The sequence below is a fragment of the Mirounga leonina genome, unplaced genomic scaffold (genome assembly GCF_011800145.1).
Source record: "Mirounga leonina isolate KUSES-001 unplaced genomic scaffold, KU_Mleo_1.0 Mir_173, whole genome shotgun sequence".
In the NCBI taxonomy this organism is placed as follows: domain Eukaryota; kingdom Metazoa; phylum Chordata; class Mammalia; order Carnivora; family Phocidae; genus Mirounga; species Mirounga leonina.
In genome coordinates this window covers 38,717,735-38,743,830 of record NW_023270447.1, presented here as the reverse complement: position 1 = coordinate 38,743,830, position 26,096 = coordinate 38,717,735, and the positions used below count along the sequence as shown (strand labels likewise).

The following is a 26,096-nucleotide window of genomic DNA, read 5'->3' as shown; positions in this document are numbered from 1 at the left end:
CTAGATCCTCCAAATGGGTAGCTCTTAGTTCTTAGAAACTAAGTAGTTTCTTAGAAAGCAGGTTCCTTAATTTTTCAATCTGAATTTCCAAGTTAGTCCCTCTTGCCTGACTTAAACCTCCCTTATTCTAATTAAAAATTTTAAAACCCATCTTCCATTTTTGTCTTAAGAGGCAGGTCCTTAACCTTCTTGGCATAATATTAGCAATGACTATATAGAGAATTCCAATTTTGGTGAAATGGTTTTGGCAGGATGTTACTTTAGTTAGATCTGCCTCTCTTCTATCTTAACAAACACTGTGGTGAACTCTACAGAGCACAATGCTCACGATGGGATCCTGTAAAAGGAGGAGAGGTGGGCACACCAAATTGCAAGACTTGCTTCATGGAAAATGAATGAGGATAAGGCAAGGGAGTGATTGGCAAATATAGGAAGGAGCAGCTTTAGGAATTCTCCTAAATTGGGAGATTTTATTAAACGCAAAACTTGGTAATTATTCAGTAATTTATTTCCTGCATTTTTAAAAGAAATGGGTAAATAGCCTTCTTTGTGGAATTATGTTCATGTGCCGTGTCTAGAGACAAAAATTAACAGGCTGATGTTTATCTACAGTTACACATTCCATATTATTCTCTGGCATTTTCTTTTCTTTTGTGAAATTTCTAGTTCTAGCTAGGAACTAGCCACAATGAAGCAATGATTACATTAAAATCCACAGGAGGGAAAAAGATGGAAAAGAGTAGTACCCAATCTTAATAGTAGTTCTACTTTTCTGTAATTTTAAATGTTCTTTGAGAAGTATGTTTCAATGAGTATTTATAATTTTAAAAAATGAGTGCATTTTATCTAAATAAAGAAATCAAAAGGATGCATCAAGTACCCTAGTCAGTCTGTCAATCTCCATTTTTTTGCAACATGTAGCAATAAGAGAATAATTTTAAAAATAAAAGTACTTAAATGTATTAATATCTGTTAAAGTTCATAAAGCTTGAGAATCTTGGAACAGTAATATACATACACACGTACTTACTACTAGGATTACTCTTAGATGATAGTCCCTGGTTTGTGAAAAAGTTTGGTCTGACATTTAGTAATTAAGCCTTTTTGCATGATACTGCCTTACCTCAACGAAGCCACATACAAATCAGGTGTAGAGAACTATGGCTTTTAAGTGTTAAAAAATAACTGGAGAAGATGGGTACCTAAAATATACTTTGACAATAGGAACAAAAAAGTTTAATAAATCCACATTCATTTTCTATTTGATTGCTAAATATATAAAGAGTTTTTAGTTATGGTCCGCCTGTCTCACAGAGAAAGTATGATTATCTAAATACGTGCTGCTTTTTTTTTTAAAGTAATTGCTTACTCAACTCTGTGCTTTCTGTAAAATATTGCAAAATTGTGTGCATCTGCAAGTTAAAACCATGTAATACAGCAGGCTAAAATTGAACAGAATTTGATTGCAGACCTGACTGTTTTTCTTGGTTTTGTCAATAGAAATATAATGTGCTAGAATGTGCTCAGGATTTTTTGAACAATCCATGAAAGGTGAGAGGGATGTTAATCTCCACTTCAGCCCTGGCAACTTCACTCAAGTCCTTGGCATTCAGAATCAGAAGATAAGCAGGCTTTTGTCCTGCCCCAGGGCTCACCACCACACTCAGAACTACACCTGTTAATCAAAAGTAAATAAGGCAATGTTAGATTAAAAGAAAAAAAAAAAAAGGCCTAGGACCATAGATTAAATGTCACTAAAAAAATATAGGAGGTATTATATTGAATAAAGAAAACCATATGACTTGGTATCTTGTTCTGACTCTTCCACCATCTGGCTGTGTCACCGCCCTGAAGGGATCTTTCAAACTCTTTATGTTCCCTAGACCATAAGCTCCAGGAAGGGAGTGACCATATCTGTCTTGTCCACTGTTGTATCTCAATAGCTACTACAATTACTAGGACATAGTAGGTGTTCATTAAATTCTTATTGATGAATGATCTGTGCTCTTGTCTGTAACATAAGATTTAACATAACCTACTGCAAAAAAAAAAGTGTTGTGACAATCAAATGAGAAATATATATAAAAAGACTTTGAAAACAATAAGGTATATTATTTCTGTACTCTCCAAGACGCAGCTAGAAGCTTACTTCCTTCCAACAAAATGAGAGCAAACCTTTTGCAGTTTTGCCTGGATGGGCTGTATATGTAAAATTGTTTAGCATGAAATGGCTCCATAATTCTTTACTTTACTCATTTCTCTGTGGTTTTCCATATTTTAATCCCAGAGAGTGTAATCTACCTTCCTGTCCCAGCTAATCAATAGTTAACAAAGACTGATGTTTTGTCATTGAGTCACTGTGTTATAGGCTGTAGCTCCAGCTTACTAAAAGAAGAAACCCAAAGCAGAGACACAAAGCCTCATTCTCATTCTCTTTGATCTGTTAGAATACTCAATTTGTCTCCTTTGAACTTTATCCTTTTTCAGAAATTTATCTAGGTCAGGAAAGGTAAAAACCTAGAATTCATGCTGTTCTTTCTTCATCCTTCCCTCTTTCATCTAGAGCAGACATTGATGTTCCATATGACACCAGATGGTGCTTCAACATTTTTCCATGAGTAATCAGTGAGATTGGCCACAAGATGAAACTTATTTTCTAATAAGTTTAAATTCTTCCATGCTGCATTAAATTCAGTAGTATTAAGGATCATATCTGAACATTAGGGAGTAATCACTGTGACTCCTAAGGCACTAGCGTATAGAACTCCAATAAAAAGAAAGTGTTCAGACACATCCATTGCTTTCATTACCATCATCTTCCTCCAAGGCATCTGGGTGAGAAACAAAGATGGGTTCTGACGGATATGAATCAGGCTCTTGCCATACCCATGTTTCTTTGGTTTTAACATTCAGCTTACAGAGCTGCTTGTGAGAAAGAAAAATCAATCAGTTAATCAGTTGAGGTGCTTTACTTGACTAGGATATGACTCAAACTACTTTTCTTTTTCTTTTTTCTTGTTTATTTATTTATTTGACAGAGAGAGAATGAGAGAGAAAGCACATGAGAGGGGGGAGGGTCAGAGGGAGAAGTAGACTCCCTGCCGAGCAGGGAGCCCGATGCGGGACTCGATCCGGGGACTCCAGGATCCTGACCTGAGCCAAAGGCAGTCGCTTAACCAACTGAGCCACCCAGGTGCCCTCAAAGTACTTTTCTAGTATTAGGTAAGATGGATTAATTACCCTGTCTGGAACAAAGTGATTCAAGCCAAGTCCATAGGCGTACGTGTAAGGTTTCCCACCATATTTCTGATAATTGATTTGAGGAAACTCGAATGCTACAAAATAGAGGACATGCTTAGGAAAACTCAGTTAATCTCTGAATGGAACAGTTTGTTCCCCTCTAAATCCTCTCACCTTGGCGAGGCCCTGCGAAGAGAACCTCAGGCTCCAGCCAGATGGTCTCGTCACTGCACAGAATTGCAGTGGCAGTTGTGTTGGGGAGTGTGACTAAGTTCTTGCCTGTGTCAGCCTAAGGAAAACGGATAAGAGACACCTCAGTGAGAAGGAAAGAAAAATCACGCAGCCATAAACGCAGTCTTCCTGAGTTTTGTGCCCTGCGTTCTTTGTTTCTTCTGTCAGTGCGCAGGAAGGAGCAGTGCAGAAAGCTGTGAAACGTAAGCCCAGTAACACAACTGGGAAAGTTGCCTGTGTCTGTGTTAGTCACTGGCTGCGAACCGCTGGGAATGTCGTGTAACCTCTATGCCCTCTAGGCCTTCACATCTCTACAATGAGATTGTCCTCAAAGAAGATGTAGGGCTCTGAGGAAGGGCCTCTGAGGACAAAAAATGTTTTTTGTTGTTGTTGTTGTTTGTGTGTTTGGGTTTTTTTTAGTAGAACAGCAAAAGACTTCAAACTCTATGGATTCATTTATAGTGTTTATCTCCTTTACAGTTAGGATATATTTTGATTTTGCTTGAAAAAAATCATACAGTTCTGTTGTCAAAAAGAAAAAAAATATACAGGAAAACTACTGGATCGGATGTTGTCTAAGATCTCTTGTCACCCCCTTATCCCTCCGGTCATGAGCGCTTTCTAAGAACACATTTATTTCTTAATACCTGTATCAAATACTTGAGTACATGTTTTGTGCTTGACTCTATTCTAGACATTTGGGATAATTCAGAGAATAGGGTTCCTGTCCTCGTGAAGCTTGAATTCTAGTTTGGGGACATAAACAATAAATATAATTAATAAAGTATATAATATATCATGAGTGCGGGGAGAAAAATAATACAGCAGAGTTAGGAGGATCAAAAGTGTGAAGTGTAGGTAAGTTATAATTTTAATAGGTGGTCAGGGTGGGCCTCCTTGAAAAGGTGACATCTGGGACAAAACTTGTAGGAGGTGAAGAAATCAACAGTACAGATATCTAGGGAAGAACATTTAAACAAAGAAAACAGTGCAAAGGCCTAAGGTTGGAGGATGCCAAATATACTTGATGAACATTAAAGAGACCAGTGTGGCTGCAGCTGACTGAGCCTGGGGAAGAGGAAGAGAGGAGGGTAGAGGGGAGATTATGTACAGCTTTATAGGTCCTTTTGAGGACTTGGTCTTTTACTCTGAGTGAGAGATGGGAAGCCACAGAATGATTTGGGGCAGAGGATTGACATGCTCTAATATTTAAAAGAATTGCTCTGGCTGTTCTCTTGAGACTACCCTTGGGAGTAGGGGGGATGCAAGAGTGGAATTGGGGACATCAGTTTGTCCAGTCAAAAGAAAAGAGAAGTCCAGACTAGGCTAGTAGCACTGGAGTCAGTGAGAAGTGGAAGGCAGAGCCATGAGGTTTTCCTGATAGATAGGCTATGGGGTAGGGAAGAGGCGTGAAATTAAGACAGAAGTCAAGGATGACTCCAAGGTATTTGGCCTGAGAATTAAAGGTTGGAGCTGTGGCAACAAAGGTGGGGGCTACTGCAGGTGGGGTAAATTTTTTTTGGTAGAGGAAGAGAAGAAATTTGGATTTCATCTTATTAAGCTTAAGAGGTCTATTGGACATCCGAATGGAGACGTGGAATTGGCAGTAGCATATATAAACCTTGAATTGAAAGGTAAGTTGAAAATGTAAATGTAGGCTGCTTTAAAGCATGAGTCTTTACAAAGGAAGTGAATGTACAAACAGAAGATAGAATGAAGGGCTGAGTTCTGGTGCCCTCCAACATTAAGGGGTCTATAAAAAAAAAGAATGAGGATAGCTCAGGGGGGCAAGAAGAGTCAAGAGAAGGATTTTGTAAGAGGGCAAAATAATAGCATGATATGAATGACCCAGTGAAAAAGAAGGGAAAGTAATGATAAAGGAGAGGGGAGAGAATCACTTAAGGGATGTCCTTGAGTGGGTAAGGAAGGGAAAATGGGAAGGACTAGTTCTGGATGGGATGATAAATAATTCAGTACAAGTCCAGATGCTGGTGGGTGGGTAGATGTGGTGGCAGGAGTCTAACGTTCTTTTTTGATTTCTTTCATTTGTTTCAATAAAATAGGAAGCAGAGCCATCAGCTGAGTATGAGTGTGGAGGTGGGAGGTGTTAGAAGTTTGAAGAGAGGAGGGTGTGAAATACTTAACTAGCAAAGTGGGAGAGTAAATGAAGTTCAGAAATAAAGCAGTGAGGTTTGTGGTCATGTATTTAAAAATGAACCAATTAACATGATTGTGTGTTTTCAGCACTTAATTTCATCCTTAGAGATACAAGTGTAGAGTGGGTGGAGAGTTGAATTTAACTAGGTGGGGGGATTATGGTTTTGACAAATGAGTTCAATAAAGTAAGAAAGAGGCAAGAAAAGTGAGGCTCTATATAAGATTAAAAATGTTGACGATGGAATTTTAGTTAAGTAATGAGGAAAAGTAAGTTCTCAGGGGAGTGAGGTACGGTGAGAAGGTAGTAGGTTCAGTGGATTGGAGGTTTCTGGTGGGAATTGCAGTAGGGCAAGTGATCTTGAAAGACGGGAGGTGGTAGTCAGAGCATATCATGCATGAAACTAAGATTATGGAAGAAGCATAGTCATAGGTAATGGCAGGGTCAAGTGTATGACTATGGGGAGTGAGTGGCTGACATAGAATGGAAGACAAGATCAGTGGAAGAGGTCAAGGAATTGAGAGGCCAGGTTGTTGGAAGAATCACCTATGATGTGTATATGGAAACGACCAAGAGTCAGTAGATCTGGGGAGTGTGACACTGAGCCAGGAAGGGGAAGTGAGTGAGTGGCAGTTCATAGACAACAACAGTAATGAGGGGTGTATATATGTACATATGTATATACCACTTAGCTATATAATTAGCCGAAATGAGATTAAAATTGGAATATTTTAAGAGTGGATAGAAGGAACAATGAATCTGGAAACAGAGAAGTGGAACAAAGAGAACACCTACCCCAACCCCAGGTCAGGTGGCATAAGGGCTGTAGGAAGAGACTGGAGAGATCAGTGTCCTCAGGAGAGAGCCAGGTTTGTGTTTTTTGAAGATTTTATTTATTTATTTATTTGAGAGAGAAAGCGAGAGAGAGATAGCACAAGCAGAGGGGAGCAGGAGAAGCAGGCTCCCCGCTGAGCTTGGAGACCGACTTGGGGCTCCATTCCAGGACCCTGGGACCATGACCTGAGCCGAAGGCAGATGCTTAACTGACTGAGCCACCCAGGTGCCCCCAGGTTTTGGTTTAAAAAATAGAAGGTGAAAGGAACATTCTGAGAAGAGTATATAGAGGGGTTTTTTCTGGGGGAATTAAGAGGGAATAGTAGAAGATTCTTAGGATAGGCAAGGGATAGGAGGTAAGGAGCAAATACAGAAATGATGAGAATTTTATGAGATTTTGTGAAATGGAGCCTCAAGGCACTTTGTGGTATTTTGGGGAAGAAGAGATCAAATGCCTACGTCAGACATATTATTTATATACTTGTAAGTTTAAATTGATTATCTTCATTCTATCTTATTTTTTCTATTACTAAATTACATTTTTTATGTAAGAAATCTGTAACATTACTTTTGCTTTCCCCAACAAACTAGCTCCTCATTTCAACTCCCCACCCCCCTTTTTTTTTTATCAGATGCATTTTTCCTTTAACCCAAAATCTCATTTCTGAGGATCTAATCTATTCATATATCTGTGCATGTATGAAATGACATACATACAAAGTTACTCCTTATTACATTATTGGTAATAGCCAAAGATTGGAAATAATTCTGTTGTGCAGCAGTGAGGGACTTGGGTATGTTCACAGAAAGAATACTGTGCAGTTCAAAACAGCAAGATCTTTAGCATATATATTGTTAAATGAAGAAAGCAGGGCACAAAACAGTGGATATAGAAAGTTACTTTTTGTGTATGAGAATGGGAAATAATAATTATATATTTTCTTATATTTGCATAAACAAACCAAAGAAAAGGAAAGACATGAAAAGTTACACATAGGAAGTGAACGGGGATGGTATGGACTAGATACAGGAGGAGGGTGGAGTGAGATTTCCCACTTTGCATATAATTTTGATTTTTGACCATTTAAATGCACAGCCTATTCAAAAAAATATAAAGATATATTTTAAAGATACTACCATTATCTTAATTAGCAAACTGGAAACTTCACTAATCTTAGACCCTTTTCTCTCCTTAGTCCTTCCCTCAATCTCTTTCTTACCTCTCCTAATTTATGACCGATTTTTCCCTTCACTGCCAAATTTTTCAAAGTGTGGACTTACAGTAACTGCTCCCATATCCTCCCAGTTGCTCACCTTCAGTGCCTTGAATCCTGATTTCTGCCTCCCTTATCCTCATCCCTTGGAGATCACCAAATTTGGTGTTTGGCTTTTAGTCTTCATCCTTTTTAACTTGCCCATAGCACAGTGGGCACTGATAAAACCCTCTTGCCCTATCTTGTGTAGGATTGTCCTCTCTTAGCTCTAGCTAGGGCTCTTTGGTGACTTTCTCTCTCTCTCTTTCTCTCTCTCTTTCTTTTTTTTTTTTAATTTTTTTTATTTTTATTTTTTTTTTAAGATTTTATTTATTTATTTGAGACAGAGAGAATGAGAGACAGAGCATGAGAGGGAGGAGGGTCAGAGGGAGAAGCAGACTCCCCGCCGAGCAGGGAGCCCGATGCGGGACTCGATCCCGGGACTCCAGGATCATGACCTGAGCCGAAGGCAGTCGCTTAACCGACTGAGCCACCCAGGCGCCCCTCTCTCTCTTTCTGGTTCCTCTTTTTTTTTTACTTTCTGTACGTAAGACTTCCCAAACTTCTGTGCCTGGCCATCTTTTCTTCTCTTAGCATTTTCTGGGCTATCAAATTCTTCATTTTTAAAATAAGCAACTGTGTATGGTTTTTTTTTTTTTTTTAGAAAACTTATTCTAAAGTATGACTTTTCCCTGCTAGCAGTCTCATCTATCTATTCTTGTATGTTTGATCATCATTTCAACATCAGTAACTATTGACCCTGATTGGCCTCACAATGTCCTTCATTGACATATGAAAGCCTATGTGACATCTTTCATGAAAATGTTTTGATACTGATTTTGTTGTTGTTGATGATGATAGGGGATATTTATTTAATATTTCCTTTGTGTCAAGGACTATATTTAATAATTAACATATATCAACTCATGTATCAGCCACAACAACCCTGTAAGATGGATACAGATAAGGAAAAGGAAATTTAAGGTTAAATGTTTCTCCTCATAGATAGAGAGAAGGAAATTTAAGGTTAAATCACCCAGTTAGTAAGTGGCAGAGCTGAAACTCAAGCCTGGCTCTGTATGACTCGAAGTCAACCTCCCCACCCATTATCCTCCCCTTCCTCATAGTTCTGCAATTCATGTTTTTCTCCACAGCTGCTCTACCCATTATACTCCCTATTTCCAAAGGTATCACTTTGGACACATAGGCTTACAGGATCTCTATGATATTTTGCATGTCTAAGATTTAATTCATTCTGCTATTCAATCAAATGCAAGACCCTTTTAATTCTACCTATAGGAACTCTTATTTTTGTGTTTGCCTGTTCCTAGTACCACTACATTTTTCTCTCACCTGAGTGATTTTAATTGGCTTCTATCCCTGGGTCCTATCTCTGTCTTTTGTACACTTCCAGTATCACTTATGCACAACACAGACTTGTTTTAGAAAATCACGTTATTGGAAGCTGCAAATGACCCTAGTCATTACTTAGTCCAATTTTGTTAGGTTTCAGAGCTGGCAACTGAACTTAGAATGATTGAGTGACTTGCTTGGGGAAGCCAGACATTTAGTAGAAGAGAAAACCATGAAAGTCAGTCCACTTGGTACCCAGTCCACCAGCTCTGAATGTGGTTTTCTTCTGTTCAGAAACCTTCACTGCCAAATAAAGTACGACCTCTTGGCCTGGCCTTAAAGCTTTTGAAGAGTACAAGTCTGCTTTTTAAGCTTTTTTAAAATCCCCCCCCCATTTATTCCACTACTTATGCTTATGTTCTAAGGAATTGGATTGCAGTCAGTTCCCTCTGCTCTTCTGCCCCTCCCCACTTCTGTCTTTTTTCAAACTCTTCCTCCTGTCTTAAGTTGATCTGCTTCAGTTTCTTCTGCCAGAATATTGCAAATGACTGTGTTCCATGAATCTCTCCAAACAATTGTGACTTACTGTTCCATTCTCTGAATAGCCAAAGCAATTTATTCCTCCCTCCCACTACTTATCTCTTGCCAACATGTGTTATCATTACCGAATCACCTTCCTCCTTCCTACTACACTAGGTAATGAGTTCCAGAACAAGAGCGTATCCTATTGATGTACGCACTGAAGGAACTGGTACAATACCGTGTTACAGTGGTTAATTCACAACTATTGGGAGAGAGTGAAAGCAGGGTCTATGGTGACATTAGACATTTTTTCATCACTGAAGTTCTCTATTTCATAATTGGGTGGTCTTTCTTCAGGCAGTGATGACTACACATTTATGAAAATCTTTCCTTTTTCCTCTTTTCAGTTGTGAAGAGAGTGAGGTAAGGGATATTTAAATTAAATGATCTTATTTCCTTAATTTAAAGATGATTGTGATTTTCTCATTACTAGTAAAATAAGAGTTTACTAAAATCACTGGACTCATTCATTTGGTATTTTTGTGGGCACTCAGATAGGTACCAGAGATATGCTTCCCAAGGGCAAAGTTAGAGTGCTTAAAGCCCCATGCAATGTCATTCCAACCTTCTTTCCAGTCCCTCTGCCCAATGCCCATCTCTCCTCTGTCCTAATGTACCAGCTCCACCAACTACTTTATATATTTTTTTATATTAAGTTTTGCTCTTTTAAACCTCCCTGCCTTTGTAGAAGCTCATTTACCTAACTACCTAGTGCCCCACCTCAACTTCCTCCTCCTTTCTTATCCTTTGTAGAGCTTACGAACTTGCTTAAGAGCAGTAGTGTCTGGTTCTAAATTGGGTTTATTTTCCACTATATTTGATCTAGTTTTGAGTACAATGTTTTATATTCCATGTAACTGCCTTACCCACTTTTGTGTGTATATCTCATATATACATAAATGACAGTGTATGCTCATGTATCTATTGTGAAAATTCTATTTGTCTTGATTTTGACTGGCATTCTATTACACAAAAACTAATTGATGTTAATCTAATATTCTAAAAAGAGCCACTGAATACAAGGAAGAAAAAGTAGAAATAAAAAGATGACTGCCGAAGGCTATTAATGATGTTTGTCCTCTGTTGATATTTTTAGAAGGTTTGCAGAAAACCAAAATAATGGGCTGATTTCCCTAAAGGGGTACTTTTTAATGCTTCATTTCTTTAGAATTTCAAATTATTTAAATTAAATTATTTATATTATTGACAGAGGATCCTAGGACTCAGTGGTCTGCCCTATTCACTGAGGAAATGTATTTTGAAAGGGATTTGCAGATGAAAGAACAGTGCATCAAAACCTGGTTTTCATTTTGGCTCTGCTGCAGTTGGCTTTTGCTAAGTCATGTCACTCTTCTGAGCTCCAGTTTCCTCATTTGTTAAATGAGGGGAGTTGAATTAGTGTATTTTTAAAGTTCCTTCCAGCTCTGAAATTTCAAGATTTTATGTATAAACATAAGGCAGGAGAACAAATCCGGATATATCTGAAATCTGTGCAGAGGGCAGTTACCTTGTCAATATTCAGAGGAAGCACGTATCTCCTCACTTCAGGCTGGGGAGCCTTTCTGGCATTTTTTTTCAGCTCTTCCCAGTTCTTACGTAAATTGGCTAAATATAAGTAATTATAAACAAATTCAAATCTGCAAAAGTAAGAAGTCAGACATGAGCCCAGACAATTGCAAATAATTTCAGAGAGATGATCCATGCCTTTTAAAAGAACAAGTGCCTGCCTGTTCTGTATGGCTTTTTTTTTTTTTTTTTTTTTAAGATTTATTTATTTATTTTAGAGAGAGAGAACAGGCAAGCAAGCACCGGGTAGGGGATAGGGGCAGGGGGAAGGGCAGAGGGAGAGAGAGTCTTAAGCAGACTCTGTGCTGAGCATAAAGCTGAGGTTAGGCTCGATTCCACCAACCCTGAGATCAGGACCTGAACTGAAACCAAGGGTCGGACACTTAACCGACTGTGCCACCCAGGTGCCCCAACCTGCCTGTTTTTTTATTCTCCAACCCAGAAACTGCTAATGACCCAAGTATATTAGAGCCATTTCCTCCTGTCCATGCTGCATGAAAAACAAACAACAAAACAAACAAACCTGCCTCACCAATATGTTTACATAAGAGCAGCTTTTGATACTTTCTGCTCTGTTTCTCCATCATCATTCTGTCTTTACGGGCTACTATCTTTTTAAGTGACTTGGTATTCTCAAGAAAGCGTGCCTCTTTCTTCCAAACCCAGAGTGGGTAGAGTTCAAGGCCCCCCAGGGGAACTTGTCAAGTTGCAGTGAGGTTAAATTTAAATTTACTTATCAGGTCATAGCACGTTTTATTTTCAGATCAGGTTCATAGACCTGATCAGTTTTCAATCATTAACCATGGTTTTGATGTTCAGTTTACGATTGCTTCTGATTACCTAGCCTCCCTACTGCTTTTTCAATTATATTCTGTGACTTAAGCACACTTCTTGCTTTTTTTAGCTGTACTTCAGATTTAACATTGAGAGCAGCATCTCTGAAAACGGCCCCTAATTTCTAGGCATGACTGGGAGATGTAACATTATCCAGTGTCCTTCCTACCCTTTCCAGCAACAGAGATCCACAATCAGAAACTCATTGTCTTCATAAGTATTGATGTGATGGAAGAGATTAAAAGAAGAGGTCCTGTATTTATTATTGAGACATTTTCTTCTTTTTTTGTCAGCAATATGAAGCCAAACCTTGAAAAGTGAGGAGAAAATTTGATGCATTTAAAAAGGAAAACAGATATACATTATGAAATGCCTTCTTTGGAATCATAAACTTGACAAGTAAATGCACAACTTACCCCCATGGTTTCATTGGATTCAAAACAATCTATGTAGTTGGCTCCCCAAAGACTCCATGAAGAAAGGAACTTGAACAGGTTAATTTTGACTGGCGTCTCCACAAAAACAATATAGTTGGGAGTCAAACCAAAACTGTTTAGAAATGCAAATAGACTTGTGAATGGGAAGGGCTGATTCTCAAACCACAAAGAAATATGTGCACATGAGGTATGAATCAACAGTGCCTACATGAGATTAATTACATTTAAATTTAGGTTTCTGCAAGAAAATGTCGTGATCAGGATTGGTATCAAAGGTAGGCAAAGCAGATCTTTAAACTTGAGTTTTCCTGAAGATTCATAGCAGGCCTTCAAGTTACCTATGGACGTAAGATGGCTTGAATCGGTCACTGCAGGGGAATTGTACAACGACCTCTGACTTGCTTATTGGATCTTCCTTGTCTGAAATAAAGCGGTTTTAAAAGGCTTTGGAAAAGCCTTTTTCCCCCTTTTTTAATACAAAGCATTTAGAACAGCTCATGCAAGTAAAGAAATACATTTTCAGATCTTGATTTTTTTTTAGGGCTTATTTTCCTTTTCTTGGTCATTGGCATTTCTTAGGGAAATTTCATGTGGAGCTACAGTCACCCAGGAAAATCCAAACAGCAGCAGATTTGGAAATGTGTGCTCAGTGTTGTGGCAGGCAGAGGACCGTGGGGTCCCATCTTAACAACTGGAGGTGGTAGGTGCTAAGTCAGTGAGTAAGGCAAAAGTGTAGTATGGTCAAAATGCCTTTCGTAATCTCTTAAGTGACCTGCAAAGTATAGTGTATGTGGGTTTGTCTCATTAGTTCTGTACAGTAATTCTTAAGCACAGTAAAGTTTGTTTCCTACTATGTTAGTGGTCTTCAAACCTTAGTGTGCCTCAGAATCACATAAAGAGCCCCTTAAAAGTGTAATCGTGGGCTCACACCCAGAATTCCTCCTTCAGTCAACCACAGATGGGGCTCTGGATTTCTAGCGGCTTCCCCAAGTGATGCTGCTGGTCCAGGGACTACACCTTGAGATCCATGCTATGCAATGCTAAAATATATATATATAAGTCTATATATATTCAATCTATATATATTCAAATAATTCTGTCACCAAGATGGTTATCAAACTTCTGGCAGTGAATGGAGGATAAATGGAGAATTCTAAAGAGTGCTCTCTTTTCTGTTTTAGTATTATTTCTCTATAATATTAATATGAGTTAATAGATTTATTTGTGGCTTTGGGAATTAAACACACACAGAATACTTTGTACCCTCTCATGTTTCTGTGTGTGCTATGATGCATATGCATATGTTTGTTTAAAATTTTAATTTTGCCTGGAACATGAATAAGGGCTCAGTAAGTATTTCCTGAATTTGAATCTAACTCTTATATGATCAAATACTCATATATGCTACATTTTTGAAACATTGTAGAATACGATTTGGCCACTTGCTTTCTATATTTTCAAGTCGTCATTTTCTGCTATGGTGCTTCTGGGCATTGGTCCCTGGTAGGGCAATCTGAAAGTAATTTAACTGTGCATCTGTAGTGTGATCCTGATATTCTGATCTGGTATCCCATTTCCAGGAATTTTCTCACAATATAGATACTTGTTTTAAGAAGAGTCAAATTGGTAAACTGACCTGCTTGTAGTGGAGGGATCTTTACAATATTGTAGGCAATTGAAAAATTTTTCCCAAAGCAATTACCAATGTTGTAAACAGTTCCATCACTTTCAATATGGGGGTGAGCAGTGGCTCCATTGATAGAGACATAGTTGCAAAGATCAACCTATGGAAGGAGAGCAGATGTCATCCATGTAAAGAGAAACACTGTTTTACCCCTTGGTCTCTAGGTCTGACCTTACTGCTACCACTTGTCTCCTCACCCAAAATGCATTTTCTCTTTCTTTCCATCTTTCTGGGTTCTACCCTCTTTCAAGTCTGCCTGAATTCCTCTTTTCAGTGCACAGCTCTCCTCTGACCCTCATGCTGAGCCCCAAACCTCTGAAATCTTGGAGATCTTCCTGACTGTGTTCTTCATTGTATACCATACACTGCTCTGGTTAGTTACTTTCCTTTTGCACATGCAGATTGTCCTCAAATGGATAATGTGAATCCTGGGATTTCTTTATATCCCCCCTATTGTATTAGATGAATTGTGTGAAATTGCTGAGATATACAATAATTTTTATTTTACAAAAATGGCCATTTTGTATAGTATAACCTAAATACCACATCCAGTGGCTTGCACAGAGTATAAATTTGGAACTGAAAGAAACCCCAGGATTCTATTTCGTACAGAGTCAACCTAAATAGACTTCAGGAGAACCATGAATCTCCTAGAATTAAATGCAAATGTTTTTGGAGAAAAGATTTAGTGCTTTAATTCAATTTGGAGTCTCATAAGAAATTCAGAATCACAAATCTAACATAAATCTCTCTGTGTACAGAAAGAGAAATTGAGGTCTAAGAGAGGTCAAGTGATTTTTTTTAAGGATACAGAGCCACACACTGGCAAAATCAGCACTAGAATTTCTACCGTGACTTGCTCAGTACAGATTTATTGAATGAATAATTGATGGGGTATATATTTAACCAAAATTCTTTTTATTTGATTAGGAGAATATTTTTATAGGGAGTTTTTAGTATTCTTATTTAAATAATAAGTAAGACATTCATTCATTCGATCATTCATCAAGTACTCACTGAACTTCTATTATTACTATGCCAGGGTCAAGAATTCAGTCTAGACTTGTGCTGCCCAAAATGGTAGTAGCCACACGTAATTTAATGTGGATTGATTTTGATTAGATAAAATTTTAAATTTCCTCAGTCACATTAGCCACATTTCAGGTACTCAGTAGCACTTGGAGAATGCACATATAGAACACTGCCATCATTGTAGAAAGTTCTATTTTATAGTACTGTTAGACCAATAAGCTGGTATATAATATAGTGCATTGCTGGTAAATGCAAAATGGTATCTGTAGAGAAGGGTCATCTAACCCAGACTGGGAGATTAGGCCAGGCTTCCCAAGGGCAATGACTCCAACTAATGCTTGAAAGACAAGTAAAAGTTAGCCAGGTGGAGAAGGATGACAGGTGTTTCAGGGAGTGGGAACCCTAACGTACAAGCATTGAACTGTGAAATAGCAGGTGCTGTTTGGGGATTACTAGTCTGTAATCTGTGAAAGGCATGCACGGAGGAGGAGAAATAAGAACCAGTCAGCCACAATGCCCTGTTTGGACTTTATCTTGGGAACTGTGGGTGCCTCAGATAGAGTAACACATTTATACTTGTATTTTAGAAAAATTGCTTCTACTGAATTAGGGAAGTTGTATTTAAGAGATTCAGGCTGGAGGCAAAGGCACTGATTAGGAGGCTATTTTAGTAATAGTAATAAAAAAAATCACATTTTAAAACTATATTTTTATATGAAGTCAAGGCACACTGATGCAATGAAACTTGACCCCCATTAAAGGCTATTTTGGAGCCGTACGTGAACTTTACGTTTGCAATTTTAGTACCATAGCAATTTGAGTACAGATTCACTCATCAGAGTTAAATGAATGGTTTAGAATTCAGTTTCAGTTCTTCTCCAAATTATCTAACACATACTCTTATATGATTACAAACATACATCAAAAACAAGAAAGAGCTATGGAAGAGGATATGTTAAGCCTTAGTAAATAGTCTGCTGAGAATTATAAATTAGCTAGTGACATTGAGACCTAGGGTTGGGACTATTTTTCCTTTCTATTTCTACTACACTGAATTTCTAGTTCTGGTTCTTAAATTCCACCTAACTTGTCTCCTAGCTATCCCTTATCTCTTTTGTTCTCCCATATAGTTTATGCATGCCTTCCAGGTTAAATATCCTAAAGCACAGCTCTGCTTATACGATTTCTCCAAGCAAAAACTTCCAGTAGCTTCCCATTAGCTAAACAACTTATTCCAAGTTTTTGTCTTACCCAGGTTGTCTTACCTATTGATATATCCTTTGCACCTAGTATAAATTTTGATACATGGAAGGGACTCAGTTTGTGTCACAAATGAATAAATGAATATGTTAGGCATTTTATAAGGTTTTCCTCCAACCCATATAATAAGTGTTTAAAATTGATGAAGAAACAAAGTTTGCCCTGTGTCACATAGCTAGTCATTGATAACAAAGCAAGGAGGTGAAAATCTATCTGGCTCTCATGTTCTTTCCCCCAAATTGCAGTTAATTCTAAACTGCAAATTCTAACTTCTTGAGCAATGTTGCCTGAGCATTGTGTCCTACCTGCTTAATTGTCTCCAAGGTCTCGGGATTAATCTTTGTAATGAAGTTGGTCTCTGTGCAGGCATAGTAATCTTCCCCTACTGGGTAGACGTTAACGAGGGCATTGTCAGTGACCTCCACTCCTCGAAAGTAAGAAAAAAACCTGCAGAAGCAAATGGATTTCTCAGTCCAGTAACTTTCAAGCTGTGAGAGAAAAGGGCTAATGTAAAATGTCTTTAATAACATGCAGGCAAGTTTCAGTAACCTGGAAAATATATTCTTGCAGGGATCTGGGAAAGCACAGGTGCCAAATTCCGTCATGACGATTCTTTTCTCAGTCATTGCCCGAACATAAGCATCAGTGCGGATGAACCTGAAGGACATGGAGACATGGGAAAGGGTCATAGGCAGGGGCAATCAGTGTGGTCCATATGGAGCTGAGAATGGTCATTCCGTGTGTCCTTAACAAGTTGGAACCATAAATCCACAACATGAAAAATGAGGAGTATTGTCAGGTCACTTTCTCAGAGCGACTAAGAGAGAAAGAGACAATGTGCTATGAGCTTAAATTTATGTCTTATAAACCTCACAGTGACAGATGAGGAAATTGAAGCTCATGGCTTGGACTTGTCGTGTCCAGCTGAGAAGTTAAGCCGTTGGCATATGTGATGGAGCTGGGTTAGAACTCAAGTCGGCCAGGGCCAGGAAACGTGCATTTCTCCATATCACACTATGCAGCCTCCATGGGTCGTTCACATAGGACCTCTGACTTCCTGTAGCCTATAACATACCAACCTAACACTGAATGGAGAAATACAGAACATGGTGTGCTGAATTATATTCCTTTCAATCTCCCTTATGTCGCTCTTGTTTTTTTTCTTCGATTTAAAAATTTATTTTGCTAGTTTTAAAAGTAAGTGTTCTTGAATCCAGTATCTTGCACAGACAACTCCGCAACCATATCCCATACGTTGCCTAGGATTTCTCATGTGGAAAGCCAATTAAAATCTGATTTTGCATTTCTTCCAATGCATATAATAAAGTTTAAAATTTCATGAATGAAGAAACAAAGTCGAGAAGAGGAAAAAGTGCCAAGGTCTTTAGGGGGCATATGAAAGCTTCGTCTGACTTCTTAGCTAAATTTGAGCTTGACCTGATCTATTTCTCTTCTATTACAGTCTGAGTTATCCTGACTATGGCAAGCCTTCATTTGCTCTTCCTTTTGGTGTCTCTTCAGAATTCCTGATACCTGTGGTGATCAACAAAGCCTCTAACAGGTCTGAATATTAAAGCAAAAGCAATTTATTGTGGTGTTAATGGATACTTGGAGTGAAGGCCTAGGCCTTGGAGCCTTTTCACAACAATCTTCCGTTCTTAGAAAACTTCTTAATAATACATTATATGTTAAAAAAAAAAAAAAAGAAGAAAATAAGAAGGGAAAAATGAAGTGGGGTGGGAATCGGAGGGGGAGACGAACCATGAGAGACTATGGACTCTGAGAAACAAACCGAGGGTTCTAGAGGGGAGGGGGGTGGGGGGATGGGTTAGCCTGGTGATGGGTATTAAGGGGGGCATGTACTGAATGGAGCACTGGGTGTTATACACAAACAATGAATCATGGAACACTACATCAAAAACTAATGATCTACTGTATGGTGACTCACATAACATATTAAAATAAAATTTAAAAAAAAGGAAAAAAAGTTTTGAATAGTGATAAAAAAAGAAAAAAGGAAACATCTTTCTTGTATCATTATGACATAATTTGGTCCTTCCCCCTCTGTGCCACCCCTCCCTCCTACCCAGGGGCCTTTCTGATTATTAAAAAAAAAAAAAAAAAAAAAAGAGTCAAGAGAACCAGTGGTCTAATAATTATAACAATAACTATAATAATAGCAACTTATTACTGCATGCTTCCCAGGTACTTCATTTAATCCTTGCAATGAACCCTGAAGTAGAATTTTAGAGATGACAAAACCAAGAATTAGAGATTAACATCTTGCCAAAGGTTGCCCATTTAGGCAAGTGGTGTCTGGTAGATGTAGAATTTGAAGCTAGCCTGTTGGGCCTGGAAGCCCTAGTCCTTAGATTCTTCTTTATCATCACACAGCCCCCAGGTATCTATGCAAATGTCCTGGGCCAGTGGATTCTGAGAGGAACCAAATCTAGAAGTTGCCTCTTGGTTTTAAGAGGTTGAGAAGCACATAGGAGGAGGAGCTAAGCTAGGCCCCACCCCTAGGAGGAGTGGGACCTGGCATTCTTTACCTTCTATGATATGTGACATGTCCTTCTTTAAAGTCAAACTTGTGCAGGAGGGCTTGCCCATCAAACAGGTGGTAAAATGGTTCAGATCCAACTTCAAACAGTCCTGGTCCACATCGAAGGAGACTGCCAGTGAGCCAGAGGGGGATCCTGCCTGTGATGAAGGTGAGACATACAACATTGTTTCTTACCCCTGCCCTTTGCTGGGCTCATCCCTGGCAAGCGGTGGTGATTATATTAGCAGCTCAGTTGGGCAGACTTTTTGTAAAGCTGATAATGATTTTCATTCCCAGCTTTCACCCTGGGCGGCCCTTAAAAATGCTTGCTGACTTGACTCCCCTTTCGCTAGGAGACCAAATGGTGGGAAACATTGCCATGCCTGGGTTTGGATAAACGGTGGGATGAAGACAAGGAAAAGCACCTAGGGACTCTGGAGGATATGGGAGGACAATGGGACCCTGCACCTAACAGATTTCCCCAGATACCAACACATTTGCCTTTTTACCATCTCACTTTTAAGAAGAATTTCAAATTTCTTGATGTATTTTGATGGAGTGAGGGGTAGGAAGGGTGGATTAGGAAAAGGGATCAAAACACTAAAAAAAGGTGTTTCTATGAAAGAAGCCATCTAAATGGCAACAAGAATACTGGCTTTTTAAAACCTATTCCTTTGAGGGTATGGGCTACTGTCCAGATGAGTAAACTCCTGAAGGAAAAATTGCACAGGGCTCGCTGTCAGAGACCTGGATTCTGGTTCAGGATTTGCCATGTGCTATCTCTGGGGTCAGTGTCCTCATCTGCAGAATGAGGGGTACACAACAAAGGCCATAAAGCCTTTCAGTTTAAACAGTTAGGTCTGTGCCCTTGTATCCTTTGGAAGGTGCAGTGTTTGCTTAATCCTTACAAATTTTTTTTAAACAAATGGATTATTTCCTGCAGTTCCATTTCAGCAGCCTGCTTCATAAGAATGTATAATTCTGATAAAACCTTTAAGAAGGCATGACTTAATTAATGACACAACATAAATTTGATTGCTAGAACCTAAATTGTTAGCATCAGAATCTAGCTGAGAAAGAATGTTTAGCTCCTCCCTTTTATTTTACAGAAGAGGAAATGGGAGGAAGGAGACTTGCCATGTCCAAGCAAGGATGCTGTATGGGTCATGTGATGTCTTTGGATAATGCTAACAATAGTAATAATAAACAACCACTTGTTGGCTGCTTTATTTTGGACACTAGGTGAATCTTTCAGTTATCTTACTCAATCTCCACAATATCCCCATGAGGGAAAGTTTGGTTTTTGATAGGTGAGGGAACTGAAACTCAGAAGGTTTAAGTAACTTGTAAGATTCCCAGCTAGTAAAATAATGGAGCTGCAATTAGCTGCAATTAGCACCACATTGTCTGACTCCAGAAGCAATACAACAGGCATGAACCTACCACCCTTTATTGTAATATTTCCAGATGCTTGTCACGTGGTCCTCACTTATCCAGACACTGGAATGGATAATGGAACAGACATTTCTAGGAAACTATGTGCCAGGGACTGAGTTGGGCACTGACAGTTTAAAGATGACAAAAGATGTAGTCCCAGTCCTTAAGGAATTCTAGTTAGACAGCGTGTTTCTCCATTAGGGAAATAAAAGGTAAATGAGAGGACATGGGTTTCTGGCAGAAAAGGCCCACACCTCCAGATTCCCCTCTCTGGAGCCCACAGGGGGAACCACCACTGGGAGATGCCAATGAATAAAAAGCCAGAGAAGAGGGATCTTGACAAAAATAGAGAAGATGGTTTCAAGACTGGTGAGACCAACCTGTAACGTGAGCTGTGAGCGGTGAGGACAGTTCCTCCACAGTTTCAAACAGTTTCTTGTAACCACCAGCAGGATGTTCAACTCTGAAAAGGTGGAATAATCGGGAAGAAGCCCACGTTGATACTCAGAGAAGTCCCCTGAGACAGAGGCAGAGCTCCAGGAGAAAAAGCATTCTCTGGTTCAATGTCAGAGCACCACTGCCAGTCTAGCCTTTGCTTGGGGGTCACAGAAGTGTCCTCAGGATTCCTAGTGGGGGGGTGGGTGCTGGGTCAGTGCTCTACTTTTGATGTCAGGGGAAATGACCTCCCTTTTATTTATTTTTTTCTCTCTCTTTTTTTGAAATTTTATTTTATTATGTTATGTTAGTCACCATACAATACATCATTAGTTTTAGATGTAGTGTTCCATGATTAATTGTTTTTGTATAATACCCAGTGCTCCATGCAAAACGTGCCCTCCTTAATACCCATCACTGGGCTCATCCATCCCCCCAGCCCCTCCCCTCTAAAACCCTCAGTTTGTTTCCCAGAGTCCATAGTCTCTCATAGTTTGTCTCCCCTTCCAATTTCCCCCTTTTAATGTCACAGTGGACTTTTATTCTGCCCTCTGCAGTCTTCCCACATTTCTGACGACAAATCAACTAATCCTGCTGCTATCACTTGTCTTCCCCCAGAATTACCCCGTCCTGTCGCTACTCTAAGTGCACTGAATCATTGATTCTCTTGCCTTATCCCTCTCCCTCCAAGAGTTGGGAGATGACAGCTTTTTGGGTCAGTAACTCACTCTTTGTTATTCACCCATATTATACCATCATCTCTTCCTATCATCCTATTTCTTCACCAATCTCCAAGAGCTACGGTTCTCTTTAAAAATAGTCTGACTAGGAGATTCAGGTTTCATATTTTTATTTGTTTCTTACCTCCTCACTTTGGCTTCATTTTATAACTTCTTAGAGTGGGGACTCTGACCAGACTCCCTAATTATGATAGCTATCTTTTATTAAGCACTTACTATGTGCCACACACCATAAGGAGAATTTTGTATGCTCTTAGCTCATTTAAATGTCACAATACCACAATGGGGAAAATATGGCTCTTATGCTCATTCGATATCTAGAAAATCATAGACTATGAAAGGCTAAGTCCAAATCACACTGCTAGGAAATGGCTGCAACCTAGGCCTGCCTCATCACAATCGTCATGCTCACAACTGTTTCCAAGGCCCATTCACAAAAATCCCACAGTAATTTAGACTGCAATTCTAGATATTTGCTTCAATATATAAATAGGAAGAAATTCTCCCCTTCAAGATCCGAGGCGGCCTCCCATAAGCAGGCCATCAATCCTCTTCAGGACCTCTTGAAATAGCCCATTTACCATCGACCCACTAGGGCATTTAAAAACACCTCCCGGAGATACTTACTGGATGGACATTTTCTCTCAGTGGAGGATTGAGAGTTCTGGCACCAAGTGCAGAATGAGGAAGCAAGTCCTCAACCAGGGGCTTTATATGCCTTCTAAGTCTCTCTGAAAGGAATTAGGGCTTTCCCACCCCCTCAGCTGAGAGAAGGGGAACAGAAGTGGCTTTCAGCACTCAGATCCTCCTGATGCTTGAGCATTATTTGGGTTTGCTGTTCCCATAACAGCTTTTTGGCTGTTTTCCAGAGACCTCAATCCTTCCCAGAGAGAATGACAAGTGGATTGGAAAGAAAGGAGCTGTGTGGGAGTGGCTAGCATCAGGACTGAGCTGATCCGGGTCACCCCACTGGAACCTGGCATCATTCTCTGGCCCTCACCTCCCTCTCATCTTCACTCTCATGAATTCCTTCACTTACTTATTTTTTAAACCATCTATTACATATCGTCTATGGGCCAGACAGATGGACGCTGTCCCTGTCATCACAGATGTTGTCACTCTGCAAGGACAACAGGATACTAACAAACTATTCAATAACATTTTTTTTTTAAGATTTTATTTATTTATTTGAGACAGAGAGCATGAGAGGGAGGAGGGTCAGAGGGAGAAGCAGACTCCCTGCCGAGCAGGGAGCCTGATGCGGGACTCGATCCCGGGACTCCAGGATCATGACCTGAGCCGAAGGCAGTCGCTTAACCAACTGAGCCACCCAGGCGCCCTCAATAACATTTTATAAGTGTTATGATTGGAACAAGTATGGAGTGTTACAGAAACACATTGTAGCACCTCCAACCCTCTCTGGTCGCCTTATTGGCCCCATTCATCACCCTAGTTACAACGAGGCTGAAGATTTTTTTTTTTTTAAGATTTTATTTATTTATTTGACAGAGAGAGATAGCGAGAGAGGGAACGCAAGCAGGGGGAGCGGGAGAGGGAGAAGCAGGCTTCCTGCCGAGCAGGGAGCCCGATGCGGCGCTCGATCCCAGGACCCTGGGACCTGAGCCGAAGGCAGACGCTTAACGACTGAACCACCCAGGCGCCACCAGGCTGAGGATTTTATGTCCTTTAGATTTGCTGGGATTGAAACTCTTTTCATCTCCTCATTTTTCACTAGTGCCTGTTTGTTCTGCACCTCACCATCCTGTTCACTGGTATGTGTGCTGTCCTCAGAGAGTAGATAGCACTATTTCCTTCACATTTCCATCAGCCGTAGTTGTTTGTCAGCACAGACATGGTGCTGCCCAAAGGAGTCCCTGGAAACAAAGTATCTACCGTACCTGCTGACAACTTTAACATTTTTTGAGAAACCCTTTATCCATTTTGAATTTAAGAAGTAGTTATGACTATTAACCCTAGACCTCCTCAGTAAAACAACCTGAGCATTCCCAAGATAGAAGATAGGAGCTTCATTTCCCAGCCTGCCTTGCAGGGAGGGCAAGAGCATGTGACTGGGGCTTCACCAGTCAGAGGAAGGGGCAGAGGTACTAGTAGGAGCACCTGGTGCCCAGCACCAGCTAGGTCTCTGCCCATCCAAGGCTGTCATAGTGTCTCCAGGGGAGCCATTCTACTGTGGAGCCTGGAGTATTATCACTGGCCTGGTATTCTCCAAACGCCGTCCTTTAGCCATATCAGAGATTCTGTTAGCTACCTAATATTAAAATTATTTGTGTAGCTGCTTGATTAACTGAAATTGGTTTCATTGTTTACAACTAAGAGCTCTGTCTCTATAAAATGATGGTAATATAGGATACTGTAGTATCACATAGGATGAACATCTATATTGGTATATGGAGGTCCCAGAGGGATTTTTGAGGAAGTCTCTAAGCTGAGATAAGGAGAGTCTGTAAAAGTTAGCTAGTCAAAGGGCAGGGAGAAGAGCGTTCAGACATAGCTTGTAGCATTCACCAAAGTCTAGAAATGGGGGACATTTTGGGGAAATGGCAAAAGATGAAGCCAGATTTGAGATGACCATAGGCCAGATTTTGTAAAGCTTTGTAAACTGTGTAAAGAAATTGAGACCCATATCATGAGAACAGAGGGAATCACTGGAATGTGGTATTCAGAAGAGTAATACCATCTGATTTGCATTTTATTAAGACTACTTTGATTACATTGTATATAATATATTGGAATGGGAGATTTGGGCAAGATAAATCAGAGACCAAACAAGTGAAGGTAACTGATGTGATGCATTGGGGTTGGATATGAATGGTAAGATTCAAGAGATATTTCAGAAAAGGACTGATCACATTTTGTGCTTGGTAAGTACACTGAGGAAATAAAAGGTAGAGAAAGGATGACCGCTTGGTTTCTGGATTGAAATATGGTACAAATACTTGAGAAAGTATACACTCTGTGTGTGTGTGTGTGTGTGTGTGTGTATTAGAGACAGAGAGATGTTTTAGAGATGCAGAGAGAATGAATTCTGATTTTGATAAATTTGTTAAAAAGATGACTGGGGGCTGTAATAGTTTGAAGGCTTCATAGGGAAGTAGAGCGAGTTGGCATCTGAAGGATTGGCAGGGTGTGGACACAGAGAAGATGGAGAGGATATCTGGTGATGGGAGCAGAGTGAGAGAAGGCAGAGTAGGCAGTTTGGGAGGCAATGTTCCAAGGAATTTCTATCTCTTGCACTATTTCTGTTGGATTTTGTTTTCTCAGAAGTGTCTCTTCTTGAATAGAATTATGGGCCATGTTGTGATACCTATACACTGTCAATCCCCTGAAGAGAAATGCCAGGAATGTCAGAACCCAGCTGCTTTTCTTCATTTTCACCTCCCATTGAAAGGGGCCAAAGCAGAGGCTTTGTGGCAGGCAGGTGCTAGGAAACCTACACCAGCAGAGTGATGAAACATTGACAAACTGCATTTTCTATTGAAGAGCATTTTCTGGGAGATGAAAACCAACCTGACTGGTGACCATGACTGTACCAGATGCCTTTCGTAGGTATTCCTGTGCTGCTCTTGGTATTCTGGGGCCATAGCCACGTTGCTTAATTGTAGGAATGGATTTTGGTGATTTTTGTATTTAGTTTTGCATCTGTGGTAGCCTTTATTCTCCAGCCTATTTCAATCCTAGAAGTCAGCGGCTTGAGGGCCATTTTAAAAATACAAATCATAGCGATTCATTCCTGGAAGATGTATAGGCTCATAGATCATGTGAATCATCAAGTTAACATGCTTGATTAAAGTCAGAATGAAAGCTAATTACTGTGCACTGATCCTCATGGAACCCTGAGTTCTTCAGATATAAAACAAGGAAAATATGCAAAAACATTTTTTAGCACAAAGTACCCTCTATACAAATATTAAGTGATATTTACCAATGCTCATTCATAGGGAGTTTGATTTCATATCTAATCTTCTAGCTAACACCTCTTACCTCAGGGCAGCCCATTTCTATGTATTCTCTCTTGGTGTGAAGTCAGAGAACAGCTGGGCTATATCCTTTCCAAAGTATTGTTTTGACCTCTTAACTTCTAACACCCAAAATGTGGACCTCTTTCTCAAGTCTATATGTATTTTTCTGTCATTTTATTGTTATACACTGGATCACCAATCTATTGTTACTTTTTCTTTCATCCTCTCCTCTTATTCTCCACTTTAATTTTTTGTTGTTTGGACAAGTCAGATCTTCATGTTCAATTTATATATCTGCCAAAGAAACTTTCATTTTTTTAAATTTAAATTTTAGTTAGTTAACATACAATGCAATATTGGTTTCTGGAGTAGAATTCAGTGACTTACCATTTACATACAATACCCAGTGCTCATCGTAAGTGCCCTCTTTAATACCCATCACCCATCTAGCCAATCCCCCACCCCCCACCTCTCTCCATCAACCTTCAGTTTATTCTCCAT

The 26,096-nt window shown here is 39.6% G+C and overlaps 1 protein-coding gene across 1 annotated transcript; it reads right to left on the bottom strand.

Annotated features, from left to right (window-relative positions):
- Positions 1-1,428: 1,428 nt before the first annotated feature.
- RPE65 (retinoid isomerohydrolase RPE65) lies at positions 1,429-22,298 on the bottom strand. Its single transcript, XM_035020147.1, has 14 exons — positions 22,243-22,298; positions 20,821-20,903; positions 19,011-19,161; positions 17,011-17,118; positions 16,767-16,908; positions 14,122-14,269; positions 12,824-12,905; positions 12,465-12,597; positions 12,218-12,357; positions 11,156-11,285; positions 3,415-3,529; positions 3,241-3,335; positions 2,811-2,922; positions 1,429-1,675 (listed from the first exon to the last, which is right to left on the bottom strand). The coding sequence occupies exons 1-14, from the start codon at positions 22,251-22,253 to the stop codon at positions 1,524-1,526; spliced, it is 1,602 nt and encodes a 533-aa protein (XP_034876038.1). The 5' UTR covers positions 22,254-22,298; the 3' UTR covers positions 1,429-1,523.
- Between the last annotated feature and the right edge of the window lie 3,798 nt (positions 22,299-26,096).

Excerpts from the sequence above, each read along its gene's own strand:
- RPE65 (XM_035020147.1), bottom strand. Across the intron at positions 17,119-19,010 it reads CATGTCACATATCATAGAAG|GTTCATCCGCACTGATGCTT; the intron begins GTAAAGAATGCC and ends CATGTCCTTCAG. Across the intron at positions 3,530-11,155 it reads TTCCTCTGAATATTGACAAG|GCTGACACAGGCAAGAACTT; the intron begins GTAACTGCCCTC and ends CGTTTTCCTTAG.